Source organism: Cataglyphis hispanica, chromosome 4 (assembly GCF_021464435.1).
Source record: "Cataglyphis hispanica isolate Lineage 1 chromosome 4, ULB_Chis1_1.0, whole genome shotgun sequence".
Taxonomy (NCBI): Eukaryota; Metazoa; Arthropoda; class Insecta; order Hymenoptera; family Formicidae; genus Cataglyphis; species Cataglyphis hispanica.
This window is the reverse complement of record NC_065957.1, coordinates 5082870-5104015: the sequence shown is the minus strand read 5'-3', so window position 1 is coordinate 5104015 and position 21146 is coordinate 5082870. Positions and strand designations below refer to the sequence as shown.

Sequence of the window (21146 nt, the reverse complement as noted above, 5' to 3'; positions counted from 1 at the left end):
ATCTACAGGAATGTTTATTATCGTGTAAAGCGTGCGGGGGATACAATCGTTTTTTTTTTTACCGTGAGAACTACCTGAGAAATGAGCCGTTTGTATATCAGCCTGATAATATCAAACATAAGAGAAAACAATGTTTATATTGTTGTCAATAATAATAACGTCATAAAAACAATTAACATGTACAGAAATATAGAATATTTTTTATTAAATTTGCATACTTTTTCAACCAGCATTTTCCGACATTTACTTGATTTACGTTTTTTAAAATGTCCCAAATTTATTAGACAGAATACCTGAGTACTTTAAGAAGCATCAGCTGTTCGAGTGCCGTGTCCCTTTAAAGTTTAAAGACCCTGTAAAGTCTATTATGTATCTCATTCAAGCTGTGTCTTTTTTACGACATCGCGCGGACAATAGACTGTGGAAAATATCCATTTAAAACGCAAAAATTTACAAAAGAATAGACAGAGGGTCTTGAAAAAATCTTTCGCGAAATAGCACAAATGTTATCTTTATTGCATTCTACCAATCGCACATTACGTAAGATATGTTTGTCATCGATGAATAGCTACGCTAAATATTGTGACAAAAAATATTGCAATGTAATTTTAAAGATATTTATAATAGTATTTTTTCGGGCGTGCCTGAAATCTTGGATTATGGAAAAATATCTTTACTGTTTGCAAAATTATATAAATATACAATTCAATTATTAAAAAATACAATAAAATATATATTTAATATTTCGTTACTACGTTACGCCTTTAATTTTATCACGCTTAATTGGCTGATAATTGTGACGTGCGTTATTAACCATAAACCGAATTAATGTTAACCGAGAATTATGCAGGCACTAAATGAACGTTGTTTACTTCAAGTTCCAGCCGATCTTTTTCCTTGCTGATTAAAGAGCATCCTAAAACCAATAAATCTCAAGGGTCTAAAAAACTAGGCGCGCGTGCCAGAAGGACCAGCCACGTGGCTTGCTCTTCGTTCCGAGGAACAATTTGTTTGTTTAACCGACGATAAACGATTCCTTCCTTATTCCTTTGAAATACCAACGACATTTGCTTGCTAATTCAAAAAACGCATACTCATCATACTTCCCAAATTTTTCTGAAGGAATTTCTGCTCAATGATAAATAAATTCCTTCCCTTTTAACGTGATAAGGGAGAAGTGAGAATACATTTCTGAATACACTCATAGATTTAATTCTAAGTTTAATTCTGCAATAAAATAGAAAATTTTCTAATATTTTTCAATGTCCACAAATGCTACTTTTAATAAACGCGGAAAACGTTAAAAACTTTTTATTCTATTGCGCGATATTTAAAATTATTTATAAATATGTCGTCGGATTCACAAATGCGTTTCTTTTTTTCTTAGAATATATTTTTTCCGTTTCGCAAAGACAGGCACCTGTCACAGTTCTCAGTCATTGTCACGCAGAGCGTATAGTTTTAAACAGCTCTATTGGACCAGTCAATCTGCCTTGTCTCACAAGCAAAGATGAAAAAAAAAAAAGAGAGGAAAAAAGAGAACATATATATGTATGCCAAGCTCTTGCTAAGCGAGTTGCTAAGGCTCCTTTCTTCTCATCTCTCTCTATCGTCCTCGAAAAGTTACAGCGGCCACGAGACGTCTTGGAAGTATGAGGGCGCAGATGGGATTGTGTTTAATGAAGTTTGGCCAGAGTTGCACCTGCCACTTTCGAGGCATCTCGGACCAACGGCCGTTACACCGCCTCGAGCACCCGTCGACAAATTGGCGGGAATCGCGTTCCCAGGAGCCTGTGAGACTTATCTATAACAATGATTATTCCGAGGTTTTTTTTTACCGCTCCTATCTTTAAAATGCACACACGTTGTAATTGCGCGCTGTTGCAAGCGCACGCGCGGTTCAACGAGGCGAAAAAAAAAAATTCGTCCGAGGTTTGTTTTTCTCTAATCCAGTCAAGAAATTGCGTATTACATAGTCTCTTAAATGATATTTAAAATATTTTATTTAACTTCGAACACGCATAAAAAAATTTGATAATTTCTTAGAAATATTAGTAAAATTAAACGCCGATTTAATCTAGTCCATCTCCTTTTATATAGTAAATACTCATAAAAAATATTGCGACAATAATTCGAATTCTTTTTTCATCTATTAATACTTTATCCTAACTATGTATCTTTTTAATTTGCACATCTTTCAAACTATCAATTAATGTCGATAGAAGCCGTAAAACTGTCCGAGAAGATCGAATTACTTTGTGCCCACACGACAAGATGGTTCCTCCTTGAAACAACCCATAGTTTTTTTTCTCACTCAAGGGGACGTGTTCTTCCTGTTCCTGTTTCGACCGTAGAAATACGAGAGCATGGTTACGCCAAAATGATGAGAGGAACAGGGATCTTTCGTGACAGCATTTTAATTATTCCCGACATCTGGCGTGTATTGGGAACGTTAACCTTATGAATCTTATGGCTTTTCGAATTCTCGTTGTCCTTTTTTTTAACGCGCAAAAAAATAATTGAAGAAACACTTAAAAAAATATAAGAAATCAGAGAATCGCAAATTAATGTTTTATTATTAAATTCCAGTGCCTGTTTCCGTTTGTAAAGTTATGAAAGTCTTCTTTAAGTAATTCTCATAATGAGTTCTTTGTAAGGCACGAATTTTAATTTTAATGAATTATGGTGTGGCCCGAGATCTGCGATCCATCAAGCTATGAAACATCCCGCATCTGTTTTACAATCTGTTTCATCTACTTTCAGCTATCTGGCTATCCTGTTTACGCTGCCTGGTGGGATTTCTTCTAGCATTTATAAATTTTAACTTCTTTTCAAATTTACTTGCCAAAACTTTATGAAAATTACCAAAAAATTTTACATAATTTTTACATATCTTTTTACACAACTTTTACAAAACTTCCATTATATAAGCAAGGTTTCTACTGATATTTTAAACATAGATGTTTAATTTTCGACTCCAACAAATTTTGCAATAACATTTGTTTTTCAATACTATTGTTTGAAATGATTTTAATCCAATCTCATCCCAATTCTCAACTATAGAAGATCTTCTCATCAGTAATAAATTTCAATGGAAAATAGCTGTGTTGATTACTATTTCGTATTTGTTTAATCAATTAAGTTCAAATATTTTAAAACGAATTAAACTATAGTTATTTTTATTATTTTGTGGACCAGATGTGAAAATAACACAAAACATGGAATCCTAATTTTAGTAAATTTGATGCTCAGTTTTCAAAGCCGTGCATCGAAAGTTAATAAATAAGCATCAAAATTAAATTTTTGCTATAAATTTTTAAAAATGAACATTCTGAGTAATTAATGAGGTAAAAAATCCACTTTGAGATAGTAAAAAAAAAAAAAAACAATTACGAATTTTTACCCAAAGTTTTTTATTTTTTTATTACCTTTTTAATCTCTAATTGGTTTGAATATTAAAAAAAAGAATTTATAAGATAATCTAATCCCCCACCGTATTTTTCATTATCTCCAGCAACTACCGCTAAAAAGCTCATTGAAAGCGTGTAGAACGCAGAATACTTAAATCTTTAAATATTCACGATTCAGGATCTCCTCTTATTGAACGAAACAGCTGTTCCACCCTCTCCAACGGGGGCAGCTCGTCGGTAGATTTGCCGGCATTCAGACTATCTGAACGAACTATCGCGCGGAGGTGGAGGCTTCGAAAGGTCGACGGTAAATGTAGGTACGAGCAGCTGGATCGGCGGAGATTCGTAAAGCTCGCCGTCACGCCTTCCTCCCGCATTGTTCAAATCTTGTCGGTACGTTTTTTTTCTTTCCTCTACCACACGAATCTAACTTCCCGAAGTTCACCCCTAACATATCTGTTTGAGTTAAACGGGACTCGTAAAAACCGCACAATTATCATTCACATTCATTAAAATCTAAGAACTATATAAAAAAAGACTCGTATTAGATTATTTTATCACCAATATCTCTTTTCCAAAATATAAGTCATTATTTTTTTAAGATTTATCATGATTTTTTATTTTAATTTCATAAAAATGTATTGTCATAATTAAATTTTTGCTCCTCCCGTTGAATAATATATGCATATTTAAAACACTAAAATTTGATTATTTTTAACAATAGTTCGTCCTATTAGAATAGTTCCTCCTATAATTAGAAAAACGGGATGCAACCAATCTTTGTTCATATTTCGAGTACGAAGAGCTACCAAAGAATGTTCGCATCACGTATCGAATTAATAATTGGCCTTTTTTTCTCCAAAAAACGCCAATTATTAATTCGATATCCATAAAAAGCGTGCAAATTACAGGGATCGTAACGTAAATGCGGTTTATACCGTAGGAGGTCTGTCCAAATTGACTGAAATTGCGGCGCCAACCTTGAGCATCGTCGCTCATGTCACTACGCATTCTCGCTCGCTCAGAAAGGCTAATTTCTAACCGACAATTTTTCCACGTTCTTTTCTGCATCGTGCGGCATCGCGTCAGAGGAATAAAGAGCGCTACATGCATACGGGATACAAAGTATAAAGCAACATCCTGCGTTAAATGTTTCCTTCGCTCCGGTGCACGCACGATTTTTGCGCCGTTAATAAACTCGTTCAATTACCCGCGATCATTTTAACCTGATATATATACGGTAATCAGCCGATGTATCAGTTAACTGTGTTAGACAAAACGGATAAAAATAAAAGTATTATAAAGTGTAAGTTTAACTAAATTAATTGCATTTCTAAAAACACGAGATAAAGCGACTTGATTTTATTGATTTTTTTTTGGTGCAAAAATAATGTCTCGTTGACTCTTATATAAACACTAAATATTATCGAAATGATATGATCTGAATAATGTTTTGAATAATTTATAATATAATTAAAGAGATCAATAAGCGAAGGATAAATGTTTCTTTTTGAAAAAGAATATAAATTATATACGAAAGAAAAAGAGAGAACTAATTTTGCCTTCTGCTGTCTAATTTAAAATTTATTAATGTGTTATTAATATATTAATGTATTATTTAATTAATCTATTGATTTGATTTATTTGTATTAATTTAATTATGGATGTAAAATTTTCTTTTCGTCAGAGTAACTCCTTCAAAAATGATGATTTCTTGAGCACGCAAAAGACGAAGCTTCGTGCGGATACAGTCATAAACTAATGGCTGTTTACGACGTGGTTGGAATTTCAAAATTTCCAGAGCATCTGCAATCCAATAGCAGCTGTTTGCGTATATACCTTTCACTTATCTCCAATGTTTATGACAAACGCGATGATGTACAGACGTCTAGAACGTTAGTTAAACTCTATCACGTCCTCGGACAACGCGAGAAAATTCTCATTCCAAAGACTCGTCGAGACATTTATGAAAGAAATGAAGAGATATAATCGATTGTGACGCGCGCACCGGGCATTTTGTGGAGAGCAGATGATGAAACACTGGCCGAATATCAAATTTCTACGCAAAAGCAGCCACGAGAAACCCACGCGACAGCTTCTGTTTGTTTTCGTCGTCTGATATAAAGGTGCGCGTGGAAAAGACGGCCTTGTTTCCTCGCACACGCTTTCGTCTACCTGTGAGTACAGGTGGTTGCAAACACGAACCCTATTGTCCAGCTTCTGCCCCTCGTCTTGCTCTTTCCTGCACGATTTTTCTTCCTAAACGAGTCTAGGTGCACACGTGCAGCATACGAGATAGAAGATTGACAAAAATCTTTGTTTAGTTAATACTAAGAGTAATGCTTCTTTTCACATTAAGGACATTCTTTCCTTTGCGCACTAATTCTCTTTTAATTTTGAAAATCTATTCCATTTTTATTAGTGAAAATCTATTAAAATAAAAATTGTATTTTTTAAGCAAAGAATAAAGAATTAATATTATTAGGTTTAATAAAAAAACTTAACATTATTATTAAGTTTAATATTAAATAATATTAAATTTCATAAACTTTATATATATATATATATATATATATATATATATATGTATATAATATTAAAAGAAAAAAGCAAGCAAATTAAACATCTTGTGATGTTACAGTCCTAACACTGATAAGAATTTGAACGCAAGATTTTATGAATCTATCGCTTTCATGTACGTTATCTGACGTTATCTAAAGGATTAATCCGCGGTTAGCAACAATCACAGCCAACAGCTGACTGATCGTCGATCGACACGCGGTGCGCTCCCGTTAATTTCGACGCTGGAAAAAAGCCGCACGAGACGCATCGATGATTCAGCAAAATTTTCGAGACCTTCCGAGCGGACACAAAATTTGCGGAGAGACAGAGACAGAGAGAGAGAGAGGGAGAGGGAGAGAGGGAGAGAGAATGATCGGCCCGAGATGCGTTCGTCCTTTTATATTTGGCACATATGCTGCCCAGGTGCTCGCGCCGATGGCCAAAGGGTAGAGTTTCAAATTTTCTTACCTTATTCTTCGCGACTTCTTGGCTCGCTCCGATCGATGTTTCTCCGCTCTCTTTCTTCCTCCTTACCAGTATCAGCTGTCGATCATCTTTTCACGTTTTCTTCTGTAGCAATTATACCTGCAAATAGAAACATGTATAGGTGAATATTAGTTCGAGAATGCGTGGGAAAGAAAAACATCAATGAATTCTAAAAATAAAAAAAATTATATTTCTTAATATATAAATGCTGTTAATTACACCTAGTTTACAAGATTTTGTGCCAGAGCATTTGAGACTGTTTCAAGAGTATTTTTTAAACGTTATGCACAAATCTGTCATCAAAAAATTTCAGGTCATTTTTAAGAAAAATGGGGTTGAAACCTTTAAAAAATCCTTGAAACCTTGAAAATTTGTAGCAGACAAACCCGATGTGTAAGAGACTTTAGACAGAGCTCAAATAAAAGCTTAAACATTATACTTTAATATAAAATCATCGAATCTTTTATCTGCAATCGGACTACATGGGATAATCGTTCTACTTGACACAGTGCGATTACACCTAAAAAAAGCGCGCCTGAGGTTCGATTGTATCTGCGATAAAAGGTTCGATATTTTTATATTGAAGTATAATGTTCTTTCATTTGAGTGTTTAAGAAGTCTCTTGCACATCGAGTTTGTCTGCTATAAATTTTCGAAAATAATAAAAACGCGTTTTTTAGGAATTTCAACTCCATTTTCTCGAAAATCTGATAGGACATAGATTTTGCTTTACGGATTTGGATTCAACGCTCTAAAAAACGCGTTAAAAAAAGTTGTTCCCATTTCTGGCACTAAAAAAGTGTGAAATTTGTAAACTAGTGCTATAAACGTTGTTGAATGTAAATATTATAAATATACATATATATAAATATAAATGCTATTATAAAAAAAATTAATTAAAAAAATATAACATTATAATTTATGAACTCTTTCTCTTTCTCATTTTTCAGATTTTTATCAAAAAGAGAATGAGAGTTTTTCGCATGAAAATATCAAGAAAGAATAAAATTAAGAAACCAATGATACAACGGTAATAGAACGTCTGGCATTTTCAAAAATCGGTTCGCGTACTTCATGATCATGTCCTCTATTAGATTGCTCATAACCGTGAAAAATGATCGGGTCAGTAATCGTCTTTAGTACGAGTTAAAGTCGCGGCATTAACTACATCCTGGCGTAGAACCCCTGCAGATAAGTTCCTCCCTAATTTTGAACGATGCCCTGACGTCACGGTATACTCGGAGTCCCCGCGCGTGTTCCGGTCTGCTTGACCAGGACCGGAAATGGGAGACCGATGGGGAGCGCGGGCGCTCGAAATCCCCCACGGATATCGATGTTCCCGTGTTTAAACGAGAAGGAAGTCGACATTTCCTCGGAGATCCGACGGTTTCGAAACAAGAGCGAGGGAAATGATTTAAGTTGGAGAATAACGTCGAGATTTATCCATTTATATCTACATGATATAAAGATTTAAAAAGCAAATTGCTCAACTTTCTAAATCACGTGTTTATAAATCACATGTGCATTTTTTATAACAAAATATATTCCACATATGAACTGATAGTCGACGGTAATCTCGCAAACTGTACTCGATATCATGTTTGAAAGCAATTACGGGGCAAAACGCAGTAATAATCAGCAATAATAACCGAACGAGCGTGGATATTACGGTGGAAAAATCTCAAGAAGCAATCACAAACTTAATGATCGTTACGGGCGCTGGCTATAGCTGGTCATCATGGTGTTCACCTGTCCGTGGTGAGTGTACGCGAGAGGACGCGCGATGAGCGTGTGCACGCACACGCTCCACGCATTGCGCCGCAATGCATTTCTGTAACGGTCGAATTTCCCCCCGTCGTACGGCAAGCCGTGATATAGCGAAGCGTGACTCGACCCAACTTGCGTTACAATTCACCCGGTATCGCGCGAGATGCCTATAATTGCACCTCTCTGAATCTCGCGGCAGCGTGCGTCACGCTTTATTTCATATATATACGTGGCACGCAGTGGCACATTTATGTTTCTGCTGTCCCCTCCTGCCCCTCGCACTCCAGCATTCATCCGCATATCGCCCTTGTCTCGCCCACTCTCGAACTTGCATACAGACGCAAGTACGTACATCGCTTAAAACTTTATATATTTATATACGTTTTATTCAACGCATTTTTAAAATAAAGAAAATCTATCGCGAGTATAAAATTATTTTAGCAATAATCTTCCTTGAGACTTTTCAGTATCTTGGAGAAGCTTAAGAAAGCGCAAGAGAAACTGGTCTTGTCGAGAACATACGAATTTGGTTGACTGATGACATTTACGACATCGGTTTCGTTTTTCCATGAAATTGAGTCAAATCGCAATCTCATCGATTTTTTGATGAAAAAAGATTTCAAAGAAACTAAAATTTACGCGTGTGAGTCAAAGGTGAGACCTTGATCTCCCTGAGTTATACAATCTGAATACCCTGTATAGAATAGGCGGCCCCATTGCATTGAATTACATTGACCTGTTACATAATATCTGCTGTTCACGGAGAATGTATAAAAACGCAATAAAATAAAAAAAAAATCACAATTAAGATACTAAATCGTAATATGATGAATTAAAAGGCGATTCAATAAATAAATTTAATATAACATACATTTATAATTAATTTTATGTTATATTAAATTTATAAAATAAATTTAATATAACATAAAATAAAAAGCAAGATGCTTGATTTTATGAAAAGATGCTTTGTTGATTATAGTTTATATTACGTTCGTCTATTCGTAAGTCACGTCTATCCGAAAATTCTATGTGCTCGAGAAATATCGATAGCGGCGACTCGAAGAGCGATTTTCTGCCCGGGACTTGCTTCCACTCTGGTCTCTCCCTCTCATTCTCCGGCTGCTCCACCTGCTCGGACGACCGTTTTTTCTTCTTGCTACAGAACACCCGACTTCCCGCAAAAATGCTCGAGGCAGAATCGTGCCAACAACAATTGGGTGAATTGTCCTGCAGTCTCATTGGTGTGCACGCTTACGCGATCTAAATCATTTCTCTGTTCCTCTATGAAACTTTCCAAAATATAATCTCAACTTTCTCCAAAAAATAAATTTTTAATAGAAACATGATAAACTTATTATATATTGGCTTTACATATATAGTTTCAAATTGTATCTAATATTTAATCAAAAAGTAATTAAATTTAAAATAAAAAATAGTAACACATTTTAGCATGTGCATCAAAAAGCCGATTAAAAATATAGGTATATAAAAATTTAAATTATTTTCTATGCATGTAAGAGATTATTTAAAGAGGCAAATTGATGTAAATTTGCAGATAAAACAATTAGCAATAAAATAATAAAAATTATTTTCGCACACTTGAAACTTCGCTCGATCAGATGCAGCGTAATCCGGAAGGAAATTAAATGAAGGAAAACAGAGAGATTTGAGAAAGAGAAAGAGAGAGTAGTTTGAATCGCATCGTGACACGCTCGAACCACGATCGTGATCTTTCTATACATCGCACTACTTAGAAAAAAAGACAGAAGGTACGCTTGATGGCGCGCGCGCGCGCTCTTTCCTACCACAAGGCCGAGAGATCGCTTAGCATAATCCGTTGGACGGTTTCGAGCTTGAGAACACGATGGTGAGGGTACACGTGGAGAGCGCACGTACCAGAGAGAGAACGCGCGTGCGGATGTCAGCGTGCGTGCAACGAGGATGTTGCTAGAGCATATTCGCGCCATTTTTACTGCGCAACCCGCGCGGCGCACCAATCAGATTTGAATTTGAACACCCGGTAGTGGGGACTACCGGACCTCGTGGTTTTGCTCAAACGGATCTGAGTCGACTGGCTCCATCGTCCCGAACGATCCTACCAGAACGAGTCTGACCGTCGTACAGTGAAGATCAAGGTTGGTCGGTTGGTTTTGGGCCGACGTCGCGCGAGAAGAGTGACCATCGAAGAATCGGAGGAGGAAACTTCACAGAAAAGTTGACCGACGCGGCGCCATTTACGTCATCCAAGATTCTTCTGTTCTTCCGAGGAACGGAAGACACAAGAAGAATCGACATTCCTTAATATCGTATTCTCTACTTCTCCTCAAAAAGTGAGGGGAGCGCGAAGTATCTCGAATTGGAAAACGCAAGTTGCCGGGAATCTGCATAACTCGAATTACGCACCCGGTGAAATACACAAGAGGAACCCGAGATGCTGGCAGCTTCGATCTGTTGCGAAATCTATTACACGGTGTTACCCAGCTCGACTACCATGGCCTCGCGAGTACCACGCTGTCTCTTTGGCAAGCCGGACCCGCGGGACACCATGGAAATGTTCCAGGAAGCGCTAGACACGGAGAGAAGCAAGTTCGCCAAGAGATGGGGAGTGGATCCCTGTTCTGAGGACAAGGAGAATAATTATCAGAGGCGAAACAACGAGAAGAGCGAGTCGTCGACTACTAACAAAAAGCGGAATAATCCGTATTCAAGGCAGACCAGCATTCACGGTGAGCAACATTTCTCTCGCGAAATATCAACGCGAATTTTACTGATAAACTTAACAGAAATTAAACGTACATGGACGCGATGTGTGCACGAAAGAGGGTATGAGTTACGAGAATCGTGTTCGGTAAATATTTCCCTGTGAACGGACGATACGTAAAAATTTATCGGAATGCATGTATCACGCGCCAAAGGTGGATTTTTTCACGAATCTTTTGGTTGGTACCGTCTTGGTTTTAATGCGCGTGGCCGAGCTAAAAATATCTCTTACACATAACTCAATATGGCATGCCGCTGTAATGTTCCTTGAAATGGAAATTAAATTATGCAACCGAATTGTATTCGTAACTCTAGTATCACATAGTAATTTTTTACCTGATATACACACAAACGTGTGGCTTGCAATGAAAAAAAGCAAAGATTAAAATTAACCTCTTCGGCAATTAATCATCTACCATTTAGCTCATTGGATGACGCTGTAACGAGATTGCAAAGTAGCGGCGAATGTCTGTCGCTCAGCGTGGCGTCATAGAGCCGCGACTTTTTGGCGGGAAAGCCGCGCCGAAGAAAGGGAAGTCGAATGCGCAGGCGCGGCCTGGTCGCGTGGCTTCGACCTGTTTTCTTATTCTAAGTTCGTCGCATCTTCCGCCTTTTCTCCTCCTCCAGCTTCTATATATCCCTCGTCTGAGTACTCCCGGCTACCGTCTTACGCGTTCTTTCGGAGAACCTTTCATCCTGTTAGGCTATTCGTTTCTTACGCTAGGAGCACGCGTCGTAAACGGGACCCTCGCAGGGATAATCTAGGCAGTCTAAACTAGAGATTTTTCCGACTAGAAATTCATGTTGGCCTTTTTAAAAAGTTTTTTTTTTCTAGAAATTTTATTTATGCGATATATATAAATTAATTTCTATAAACTTTATATCTCTATGAGATCATCGTTTAATACGAAATCGTGAATGTAAGCCTGTTGTTTGCTACGTTGCAACAATAATGTGGTTTAGCTATGAATTAAAAAAAAAGAAAATGAGATTCAGTATTTTTTGAAATTATTACAAAATATAAATAAATAATTTTTGCAATCTTCATGAATGGTTCCTCAGATAATTTAATAAAATATATATTTAAAAAAAAAATTTATCCAACTGCTATATTTAATTATATTTTAATAAATTTTATTAAATTAAAAAATTATAATAAACAATTATAGTATTTTTTTTATTTAAAAAATTGGAGTTGCAGCTTAATTTTTCTCACAATTCTCCGTCGTATTCGACGAAACATCCACTAATTCCTGCGCAACATCTATCCAATATCTACGAAAAAAAAATACTTGCGTTATCAAGAAAGATAAGGGAACACGTGTGGGTGTGATCGCGTGAGAAACTTCAGTTGCTAGTCACATTCTACGCGATGTAATAACGCGGTTAGGGAAGGAACGTCGTGATCGAGAATGAATCACGACTATGAGTCACGGGTTTAAGGCGACTGACGTAAAGTACCTGTAAGGGTTCAGTCGTGAGTTACCGAAGAGCCCCGATTTCCAAGGAGTAAGAGAAAGCCGCGATAGCATTCCTTGGATTCTCCCGGCATGACACATTTCTACTTCCTCCTCCAATGTAATCGCATGAATTTTAGTGCACAATGGATATTATATTTTTTTCGACCAAGTGCAAAACTTTGCAGCCACTGCATGCGAAATGAACCGATAACGTACGTCGCTTTGTATGCATTTTATATTCCTCATTCGGGATAATAATTTTCAAAAAGTTTTTATTCTTTTATGAAATAATTTTATAAAATAATTTTTATACTTTTTTTTATAACTCTTTTATAAAAATAATTTATATATATATATATATATATATATATATATATATATCATAAAAAATGTATAATGGCTAATATCCGTTTTGAAATCATATGTAGACATTCAGAGTGGTTCGCAGGCTAAAAAAATGGTCGATAGATTGAAACACGTGTGCGAGATAATCGTAGCGCGCGCGAGGGGAAAAGATTAATTTTCTCAACTTCGAGAGAGATCCTGTGCCTATTTGCACTGATAATCCCCCGCACGGTGACTTCTTGGACTGGAACGCGACGACCCTCAAAAATTCAACGGAGCGGGACGGTGCAACCAGCACCTCTTTTTCCACCAACACCTGTTAGCCCTTGCTACAGGCCCATGACGACTGGAACGTCTTTTCCCACGATTAAATCAGACTCCGCGAACACGCGATACCGTGTCGCGTGAGGCCTTTCGAAGGTCGCGCGTCACACCTGTTGGAACAAGTTGCATTTGATATGACAAGAATTGGATACATTAATTGCACTAACTCCTTTGTTTAACATTTTCATAGTCTAATGAAAGTTACGTTTACTAATTTAACGAGATATAAGGTACGACACTTCTTTTTCATTTTAATAATTTACTATTGCCGTAAAAAAGTTACTTTTTAATATTGTTGGCTCGCATGTTTTATCTCTTGTATTTAAAGAAGTGTATACTCGTTTGAAATCTCGAAAAATGAGTATATTTTTTTGCAGCGCAACGACTTAATAAAAATTTTTAATTTTTTTTATAATATTAATACAATATTATTATTTAAATAAAAATTTTCAGCTTAAAAAAAGTTTTCTTTAAATTATGAAAATATAAATCTGCAAATATTCGCATAACTTAAAAAAAAGAAACATTTTTTTTTTAGCTGAAAATTTGTATTTAAGTACTTAATAATATTTAATAATATTATAATATAATAATTTTATTAATATTGTAAAAATATAAAAAGTTTTTATCAAATCGTTGCGCTGCAAAAAAATCTAGAAAATGAACTTATCTTCCAAGAGTTTTCGAACGGATATGCCCCCTTAATCCAAGATAAAATACGTTTAGGTTACACTTAACCAAAATATTTTACATCTATACAGAATAAACAAAATAAAAAATTAAATAAAGAAAAATTTGGATTTTCGTCTTTTATACCTATTCGGCCCATATCACAAGAGTAACGAGAAAACGATAAAAAACGTTCTATTTTCTTTTACGATTAACGGGAGGAAAAATAAGCGCGGTGATCGTATCGTAGAAACGAGAGGTATGGATCACGATATTATTTTCCGCGTCGTGGAATAGAAAACCTTTGACGTTCTCGATCCTCGCGACGAGAAATCGACAAAGGATCCTTTCGATCGCGACTTAAGGCAGACTCTCTTCCGTTCGCCTGGTTCTCCCGCAAAATCAGAGACGTCTTGGAGAGCGATTCGAAAAAGATCCTTCGTTTGGGTGAAAAACGCGTCAGACGAAGGACCGTTCGGATCCGCGAACAAAGGGAAACGAAATCTCGTTTGAGACATATGGACAGGTAAGCGTCGAGCCTTCTACGACGCATCTAGGATCTACTTCGTGGCACGTTGAGGCGTGGAAACAGATGTTGACAACCGAAATTGTGAACGCGATCAAAGAAAAGGAGACAGAGAAAAGAGAGAGAGAAAGAGAATGAACACTGATCGAGGAAGAGCTTGGTTTCGCGCGCCATATGGCGAACCATTGCCAAAAAGAGAGAAGTACGGAGAGAAAGGATCATGTCCTCGACATATGGCCATTGCGTGGATTTTTTTTTCGACCTTTCTTTCATCGATTTGTCGGATCAAGTCGCGCACCGATTCGTTATGTCATTTCGCGAACGCTAATATTCTTTAATGCTTCGACGGATAAGAATGATCGATTAAATCGCGATGCTTAAAAAAAAATTATTTTCAAATTGATCAAAAAAATTATGGCTACAAAAGTTATTTATTTATATTTATAAACAGAAAAGAGGTTCCTTTAGTACAAAAAAAAAAAAAAATGTAATTACAATTTCAACATCATCAAAAACTTAGAATAAGATGCTGAGAGAATAAATGAGCAAAAGATAGACATAACAAGTTACAAAAAAAAAAAATAAAATAAAATAAAATAAAATAAAAGATATAGTTTCACTATATCTTGTATTATCCTTATCCACTGTATATATATAAATGTGGTAGAAGCAGTTCGATCGCTTTTCTTCACACATTTTATTATTTATTTCACAGAACGAAATGTGTGTCGTCTTATATTCCTCGCGTTTTTATCGAAGCGATAGAGAACAAGATTTTTTTTTTTTTTTTCACTCTCTGAACTGGTACCGTTAACATAAAATCGCACCTGTCAGTAGTCAGTGAAGAAAAGAGGGAAAAATCGAAATAAAAAGAAGTGAGGGTAGGATGCTCAGGTGGTTACCTGATCGAAAGTAGGGTGCCCCTAAGACGATTCCTGTGTGTATAGTCTTTGTTGTGGAAATTTCGTGCTTCTCTCTCGCACGATGCTCCTATACAGGTTACGCGACGTCGCAATGAGAGATGACCCGATCGATCCACTAAACTTCATATACCGCCACGGAATGTTAAAAATATATTCGTTACGGAATATTCTTACGTGATCCTTTCGCAAAGGACCTATCTATTCACGACGCGTGAAGTGTATCGAATGAATAGAACGAATGCTTTTGTGTCTCGAAGTTTTGTTTTTATACAGTTTTTATACTATTATTGTTACGACTTCTCGTGACGCGACGTTTCAATAACACGTTGTTTACATTCAATACCTTTTAATTTTGTTATCATTTATTTTCGTTACAGATTACTGGCGAGCTCGAAAAATGTGCGACGCGAATAAAAAGCCTTTGACGACTTCGATGGACGTGACGAAGCAACAAAATGTCGATTCGTCGAAAACAACGAAGACGACTACCACGACTGCGGCGATAACGAAGACCGCGTAGAATATGACGTCGAATCAGAAACGATCGTATATCCTTAGACCCCCTACTGCACACGTGCAGTTTTCTCTTATTTTGCTGCGGTGGCGAAAAAATCACCATGTTAACTTAAACGTGCCGTCAAACGGCGAATCTCTCGCAAGCAATTAGCTCTTTCTTTTAAGAAGAGAAATGTTTAAAGAATTAATATATTATTATTATAAAAATGCTCTTATATAAAATATTATTGCAATAATTTTTTTCAAGATTACAGAGAGAAAAAATTTAAAACATATATTGCACAGAATGATCATCGAGAAATATTAAATATAATTAAATATAAGCATGAAAGAGAGGAAAAGAGAGAGAGAGAGAGAGAGAGAGAAAGCTGCGCGTGTGTATGACATTTTAATAATCGTTTTAGTAGAAAAGACATTATCTACGCTATTGAATCTTATATATTTATTCTCTTTCGCGTCCTTCAAGCACTATTATCATTGATCAATTATTAGAGTAATTCTCCGTAGGATTAATTGTTACGGACATATTAATTAATTCTTGTAAATAATTTGTCAAGTGATTTATTGGAGGTTTTTGTGGATGGATTCATTGTCGCAAGAATCGCCATATTAAAATTTTTACAATTAATGAATCATTGTCTTCAGCGAGCCGATCGAAGGTGTCTTTCGCGGTAGCTCGCGATTTATCGACACGGTTTTTAACAAACTCCGCGCAAAAATTTTAAAAATATTTTCGCGACGGCGGCGATCCATCGAAAGCTTGAAACAGTTGGTTCCTCGAGGAAACAACAATGCAGCGCCTCCAAAGACTAATTGATTATAAACATCAACTCGCATCTCTTCGCAATCTCGTCGTCGCACGAGAGAGACGGAAGAAAGTCCTATGTACATTTCGTTTTAGAATTAGGACACCCCCTCTAGTCATCTAGTCATTTAAGCGAATAATAAACTATCGTGCTTTCATTTCTATCTATTGTTCTTATTTTTTTTTCTTACCCTTGCTATATAAGTTAAGAATATCATATATTAGAAAATGTTTTAAAAATGTTATATTATATTATACCAAGACACATGTGCTATAATTTTAAAAAATAAAACTGATAATTGTGATAATATATATCTCTCGCTAATTAAAAATGGTTATGTAATTCTATTATGTGATCTATTTTTCACGTTCTCTATTTACTCGATGTATTGAAATATAGAATTTACAATTTTTTGCATGATTACGGTATCTTGCATATATATATCTTCTGATTAATTCAGCTAGTATTATAGAACTAATTCAACGAGTAAAAATTTAATCAAATAAAACAGTAGTTATTTCGCATCAGTTATTGCCGTTATTATGTTTGCCTCACTGCCTCAAGTCTTAAATTAATAATACGTTACATAAACGTTAGACAGCGGCAGGCAAATCGACATTATCTGATGTTCCATCGACATTCTCAGGGAATCGACACGTGGAGAACGAGTCAAAATCATCGAAAATTAGACAGCTGAGCAGCACGAATCGCATTTTGTAACGAACATTTGTAACATCCACCTGGACACGTGCTAGGGTGGTCCTGATACATGTATGGGGGTGAACTACAGGGTGATACAAAAATGACTATCCCTACATGTGCACATAATCTACATAATATCCGTTTCAAATTTAATTACGACAAAATTATAAATATGACAAAAATATCTAAATGACATAAAAAAATAAAAAATATTAGAAATTTAACTCTAATTTAAAAAAAAGAAAAAAAAATTATTGTTATACAAAAAGAGAGAGACAGAGAGAGAGGGTATAAATCTATAAAATAAAAATATATATACAAAATATAAATATAATAAAGATATAATGCAAAATATAAATCTTCGATATATAATAAATCGCTATTATTCTTTAATAAAGACGTATATTTATGCAGCAAAGCAATATGATTCTAAAACCTATAATAACAAAACGTAGCAACGTTTTCAACTACCCCGTGTAGGTGGGTAGTTTACTTATCTTACGATACGATGCATGGGGGTGACTCGGCGCGATCGCTATATGGTTAATTATAATGCGTGATGCACCATGGGGTCTTCCGAACATAGGGGAACTATTCGAAAGGGAAGCAGCTGGTTCATGGTTTTAATGGCTGTCATCCTAGCTGGTCATTTTCATGGTAACTAATGCGATGCCTCTCTCGAAACCATACTTGCGTTAAATCGAGTATCGACGAAACATTGCTGCATAAATGGATTTTCGGACATTACATATTGCAACGGATATTCGATTAGATCGCTCCCCCGAGCGATTAACGGCAAATCACTGAAATTGCTGCGAATTGTACTTTGTACATATATGTATATTTTTCAAGAAGTTCCAAGTAATGTTTCTTTTAATTAACAATTGAAATTATGAATTATGATTTTTTCATTTTAATCCATTACGACTGCGTAAATATACAAATATAGTTTTCAAATTGTAGATAATGAATATTATCCAAATCACTGTGATAAGTTGTTCATAAAATATGTTATACCTTTGAAAGTCGAAGCTGCCATTCAACCGATAGCAGAATATCTCCAGGTGCGCGATTGAATGTAGGTTTAATGGATATCTATCACCGATACACGTGTAACACGCCCCATATAGGTTTAATTGATTGAATTAGCTGTAGAACCAGTTTACATCGGGACAACACCTGATCGCAACAAAGTTCCGGACGAATCAATTTTGACAAATCGCTTGCGATCGGCAGTCAGACGATCTATCAAGTTGTTCTTTCAATACGTACAAAGTTCTATCAATCATTTTTTAGATTTGGATTTTTAATAATCGAAATATTTTAGCGTATCTAACACTGATGGAGCGAGCAAAGGCTCGAACAATAATGCATTTCGTACGTATATATATATATGAAGGTCTTTTCTTTTTTTAGAAAATTTTTTTAAAGATTTTGAAAAGACATGCAACTTACAATTAGTAAGAGAACTACTAATGAAAAAAAAACCTCTTGTACATTTTCTGATTCAATTTATAATAAAAAGACCTAGCTAGAGAAGAACGCAACAACTTCACTCAATCTCATCCATCTTGAAAATGTCATGTATTACAATAATCATATGATAAATTACCAGTAATGATTCTCGTATATTGCTTTTTTTTTTTAAACTTTCGCAAATTGTACCCACCGCATTTGACCAATGCTGAATACTTCAACGGTTCGTTCTTTCCCGTGAAAAACTTTAACTGTCACTCGCATCCAGACAAACGAGTGGCAAGAAAGCGCGTGTCGGCAGCGGCGATAAATTACGATCTTTCCGGTGGATCGAGGCGGCCCTAAATGAGAAGGGTGAACGTCCGCGATCGAAGACCACCAAATGATGTCCACAATGGCCAAAATGAACTCGCCCAGTAGCATTTCACTTTTTAACGGTAGCACGCGCCCCATCCGCGCCCCCCCTTCGCGTGTCCTCCGTATATTAACTAATACCCTGTAAACACGCGCGTCCCAAAAGGGTCCAGCCAGCCGTTGTAATTAAAGGACATTCATATCGAGAGGCCCTCTCTTTTCACCCCTTCTAAATTTGATTTTCGCGAAAACTGGTTCAAATGTCCGTTTGGTCTAGCTCGCCACGCGAATGTCATAAGCCCATATCTTTGGCATTTGCAAATTTTTAACATTGCGTTTATATTTATCGGCATTTTAAAATAAAGGTTTCGTAATATAAAAAAAAAATTAATAGTTTTTAAATTTGTCTTGTACAAAAATAAAAATCTTAAAATTATACATTTTAATTTCTATTAAGACTTCGAACTTGATAATTGAAATATCCTAGGCGTAAAATAAAATTATAAAAATTATTAAAGAAATTTATTATAAAAATTAAAGAATTTTATTATAAAAATTAAAAATTTTATGCAATTTTAAAATGTCTTTTTAATGAAAATATTCACTATTGAAATTCTTCAGACACTTTACCCAAAAATAACTTTCTTAAAATATATTCGCAATTACTTTTATAAAAAAGCACTCATGTCGGTAATTTTATTGAAAGTTTTAGTAAAGTTTTAATAAAAAATCATCCAAATTTTTGTACTTGCATAAACATTATCTGATTAAAATGATTATTATCGTTAATCATCTTTGGTTTTTTTTTTTTTTTGTGAAAATCGTCGCGAAAATGCATTGCTAAGACGAACAAGGGACGCAACGTGGCCTTGCAATTTCAATTTTCTTCGATTTCTACCACGTTTCGCTCATCATTAAGCCGACAATAATCCCATTGACAGTTAAATTAAGTCACGATAAAGATATTATAAATATCAGTGGTACTTGCATATCATTCGAGTGCTGGCAATATAAGCCACTCGGCTGTTTAAAGAAGGAACTATTCTTTCTTGTTATCCATTCCATGACTATTGATAATTCACGATTTATTTATACCTAACGATTTGCGATTAGACATTGATTAAGCAAATGTTTGAGTACCGCATTATATGCTTATATTGCACTTGTGATTAAAACTTTCGATCTTATGTTAAATAGGTAATGATAAATGTATAGAGATTTTATTTGCAAAAATGCTTTACGAATATGAAAAAAGCTGTTCATACTTTGAAAATTTTTTTTTAGATTTTTTTATAGTAAAATTACATAGAGAAATAAATAATAAAAATGAGGCAAATTTAAATCAATAATATAAGAAGTAAAAAAATATTCTTTTAATACATTTCCTGATGAAATTTCAGTTCAATATATTCTATTTCCTTGCATCAAAGGCTGATTCTCATGAATTATGATTATTGGTAAGAATGTTTACATCATGCATTGACATCCCAAGATGTATCACGGAGAGACTTCTCCATCAATTCACTTGACCGGTAGACCAAAACACCGCAAAAACTAACCGTATCGAGTCGACCAGGATTACGAATCGCGAGCCAATGTCCTCCGTCCTGTCTCTCAGCTCCTTGAGAATCGTTGCGAATTTGATCCCAACAGAAAGGACGGCGAGACTATTTTCAGATTTGCTTTCCAATAAGCGAGTCGATGCAAATTATTATTCATCTGCTGTTATAACCGCGATCTCCTTGAACCACCATTGGCCATATTCATTTTATGCACCTTTGCCTTTTCTTCCCTTTCATTATCAATATATGTATATGCCTACATTCCGTAATAAATACTATATAAAACGCATTTTTATTCTTCACTATCTAGATTTCTACAATATATTTTGTTTACATTTATTTGTAATCTACTTTTATTTAAGTATTTTTCCTTTTATGGATGGCGGCGTATGTCAAAGGAAAAAAAAAAACATTAAGAAATATAAGTCTAACTTAATATATCTTAAAATGATAAAAAAAGGATAAAATAAATGCGATAATCAAAATGTGAATTAGTGG

At 35.3% G+C, this 21146-nt stretch overlaps 2 protein-coding genes across 3 annotated transcripts in view; one reads left to right on the top strand and one right to left on the bottom strand.

Annotated features, from left to right (window-relative positions):
- LOC126849344 (homeodomain-interacting protein kinase 2) overlaps positions 1 to 21146 on the bottom strand; it is an 89347-nt gene that overhangs the window by 46818 nt on the left and 21383 nt on the right. For both annotated transcript variants that reach the window (XM_050591078.1, XM_050591079.1), the window contains exon 2: positions 6441 to 6557. The gene's annotated coding sequence lies outside the window, so the exon portion shown is untranslated. The remainder of the gene's footprint in view (positions 1 to 6440; positions 6558 to 21146) is intronic.
- LOC126849367 (uncharacterized) lies at positions 10317 to 15828 on the top strand. The gene is made up of 2 exons (XM_050591141.1): positions 10317 to 10951; positions 15610 to 15828. Exons 1-2 carry the CDS (start codon positions 10657 to 10659, stop codon positions 15750 to 15752), a joined length of 438 nt encoding a protein of 145 aa, XP_050447098.1. The 5' UTR covers positions 10317 to 10656; the 3' UTR covers positions 15753 to 15828.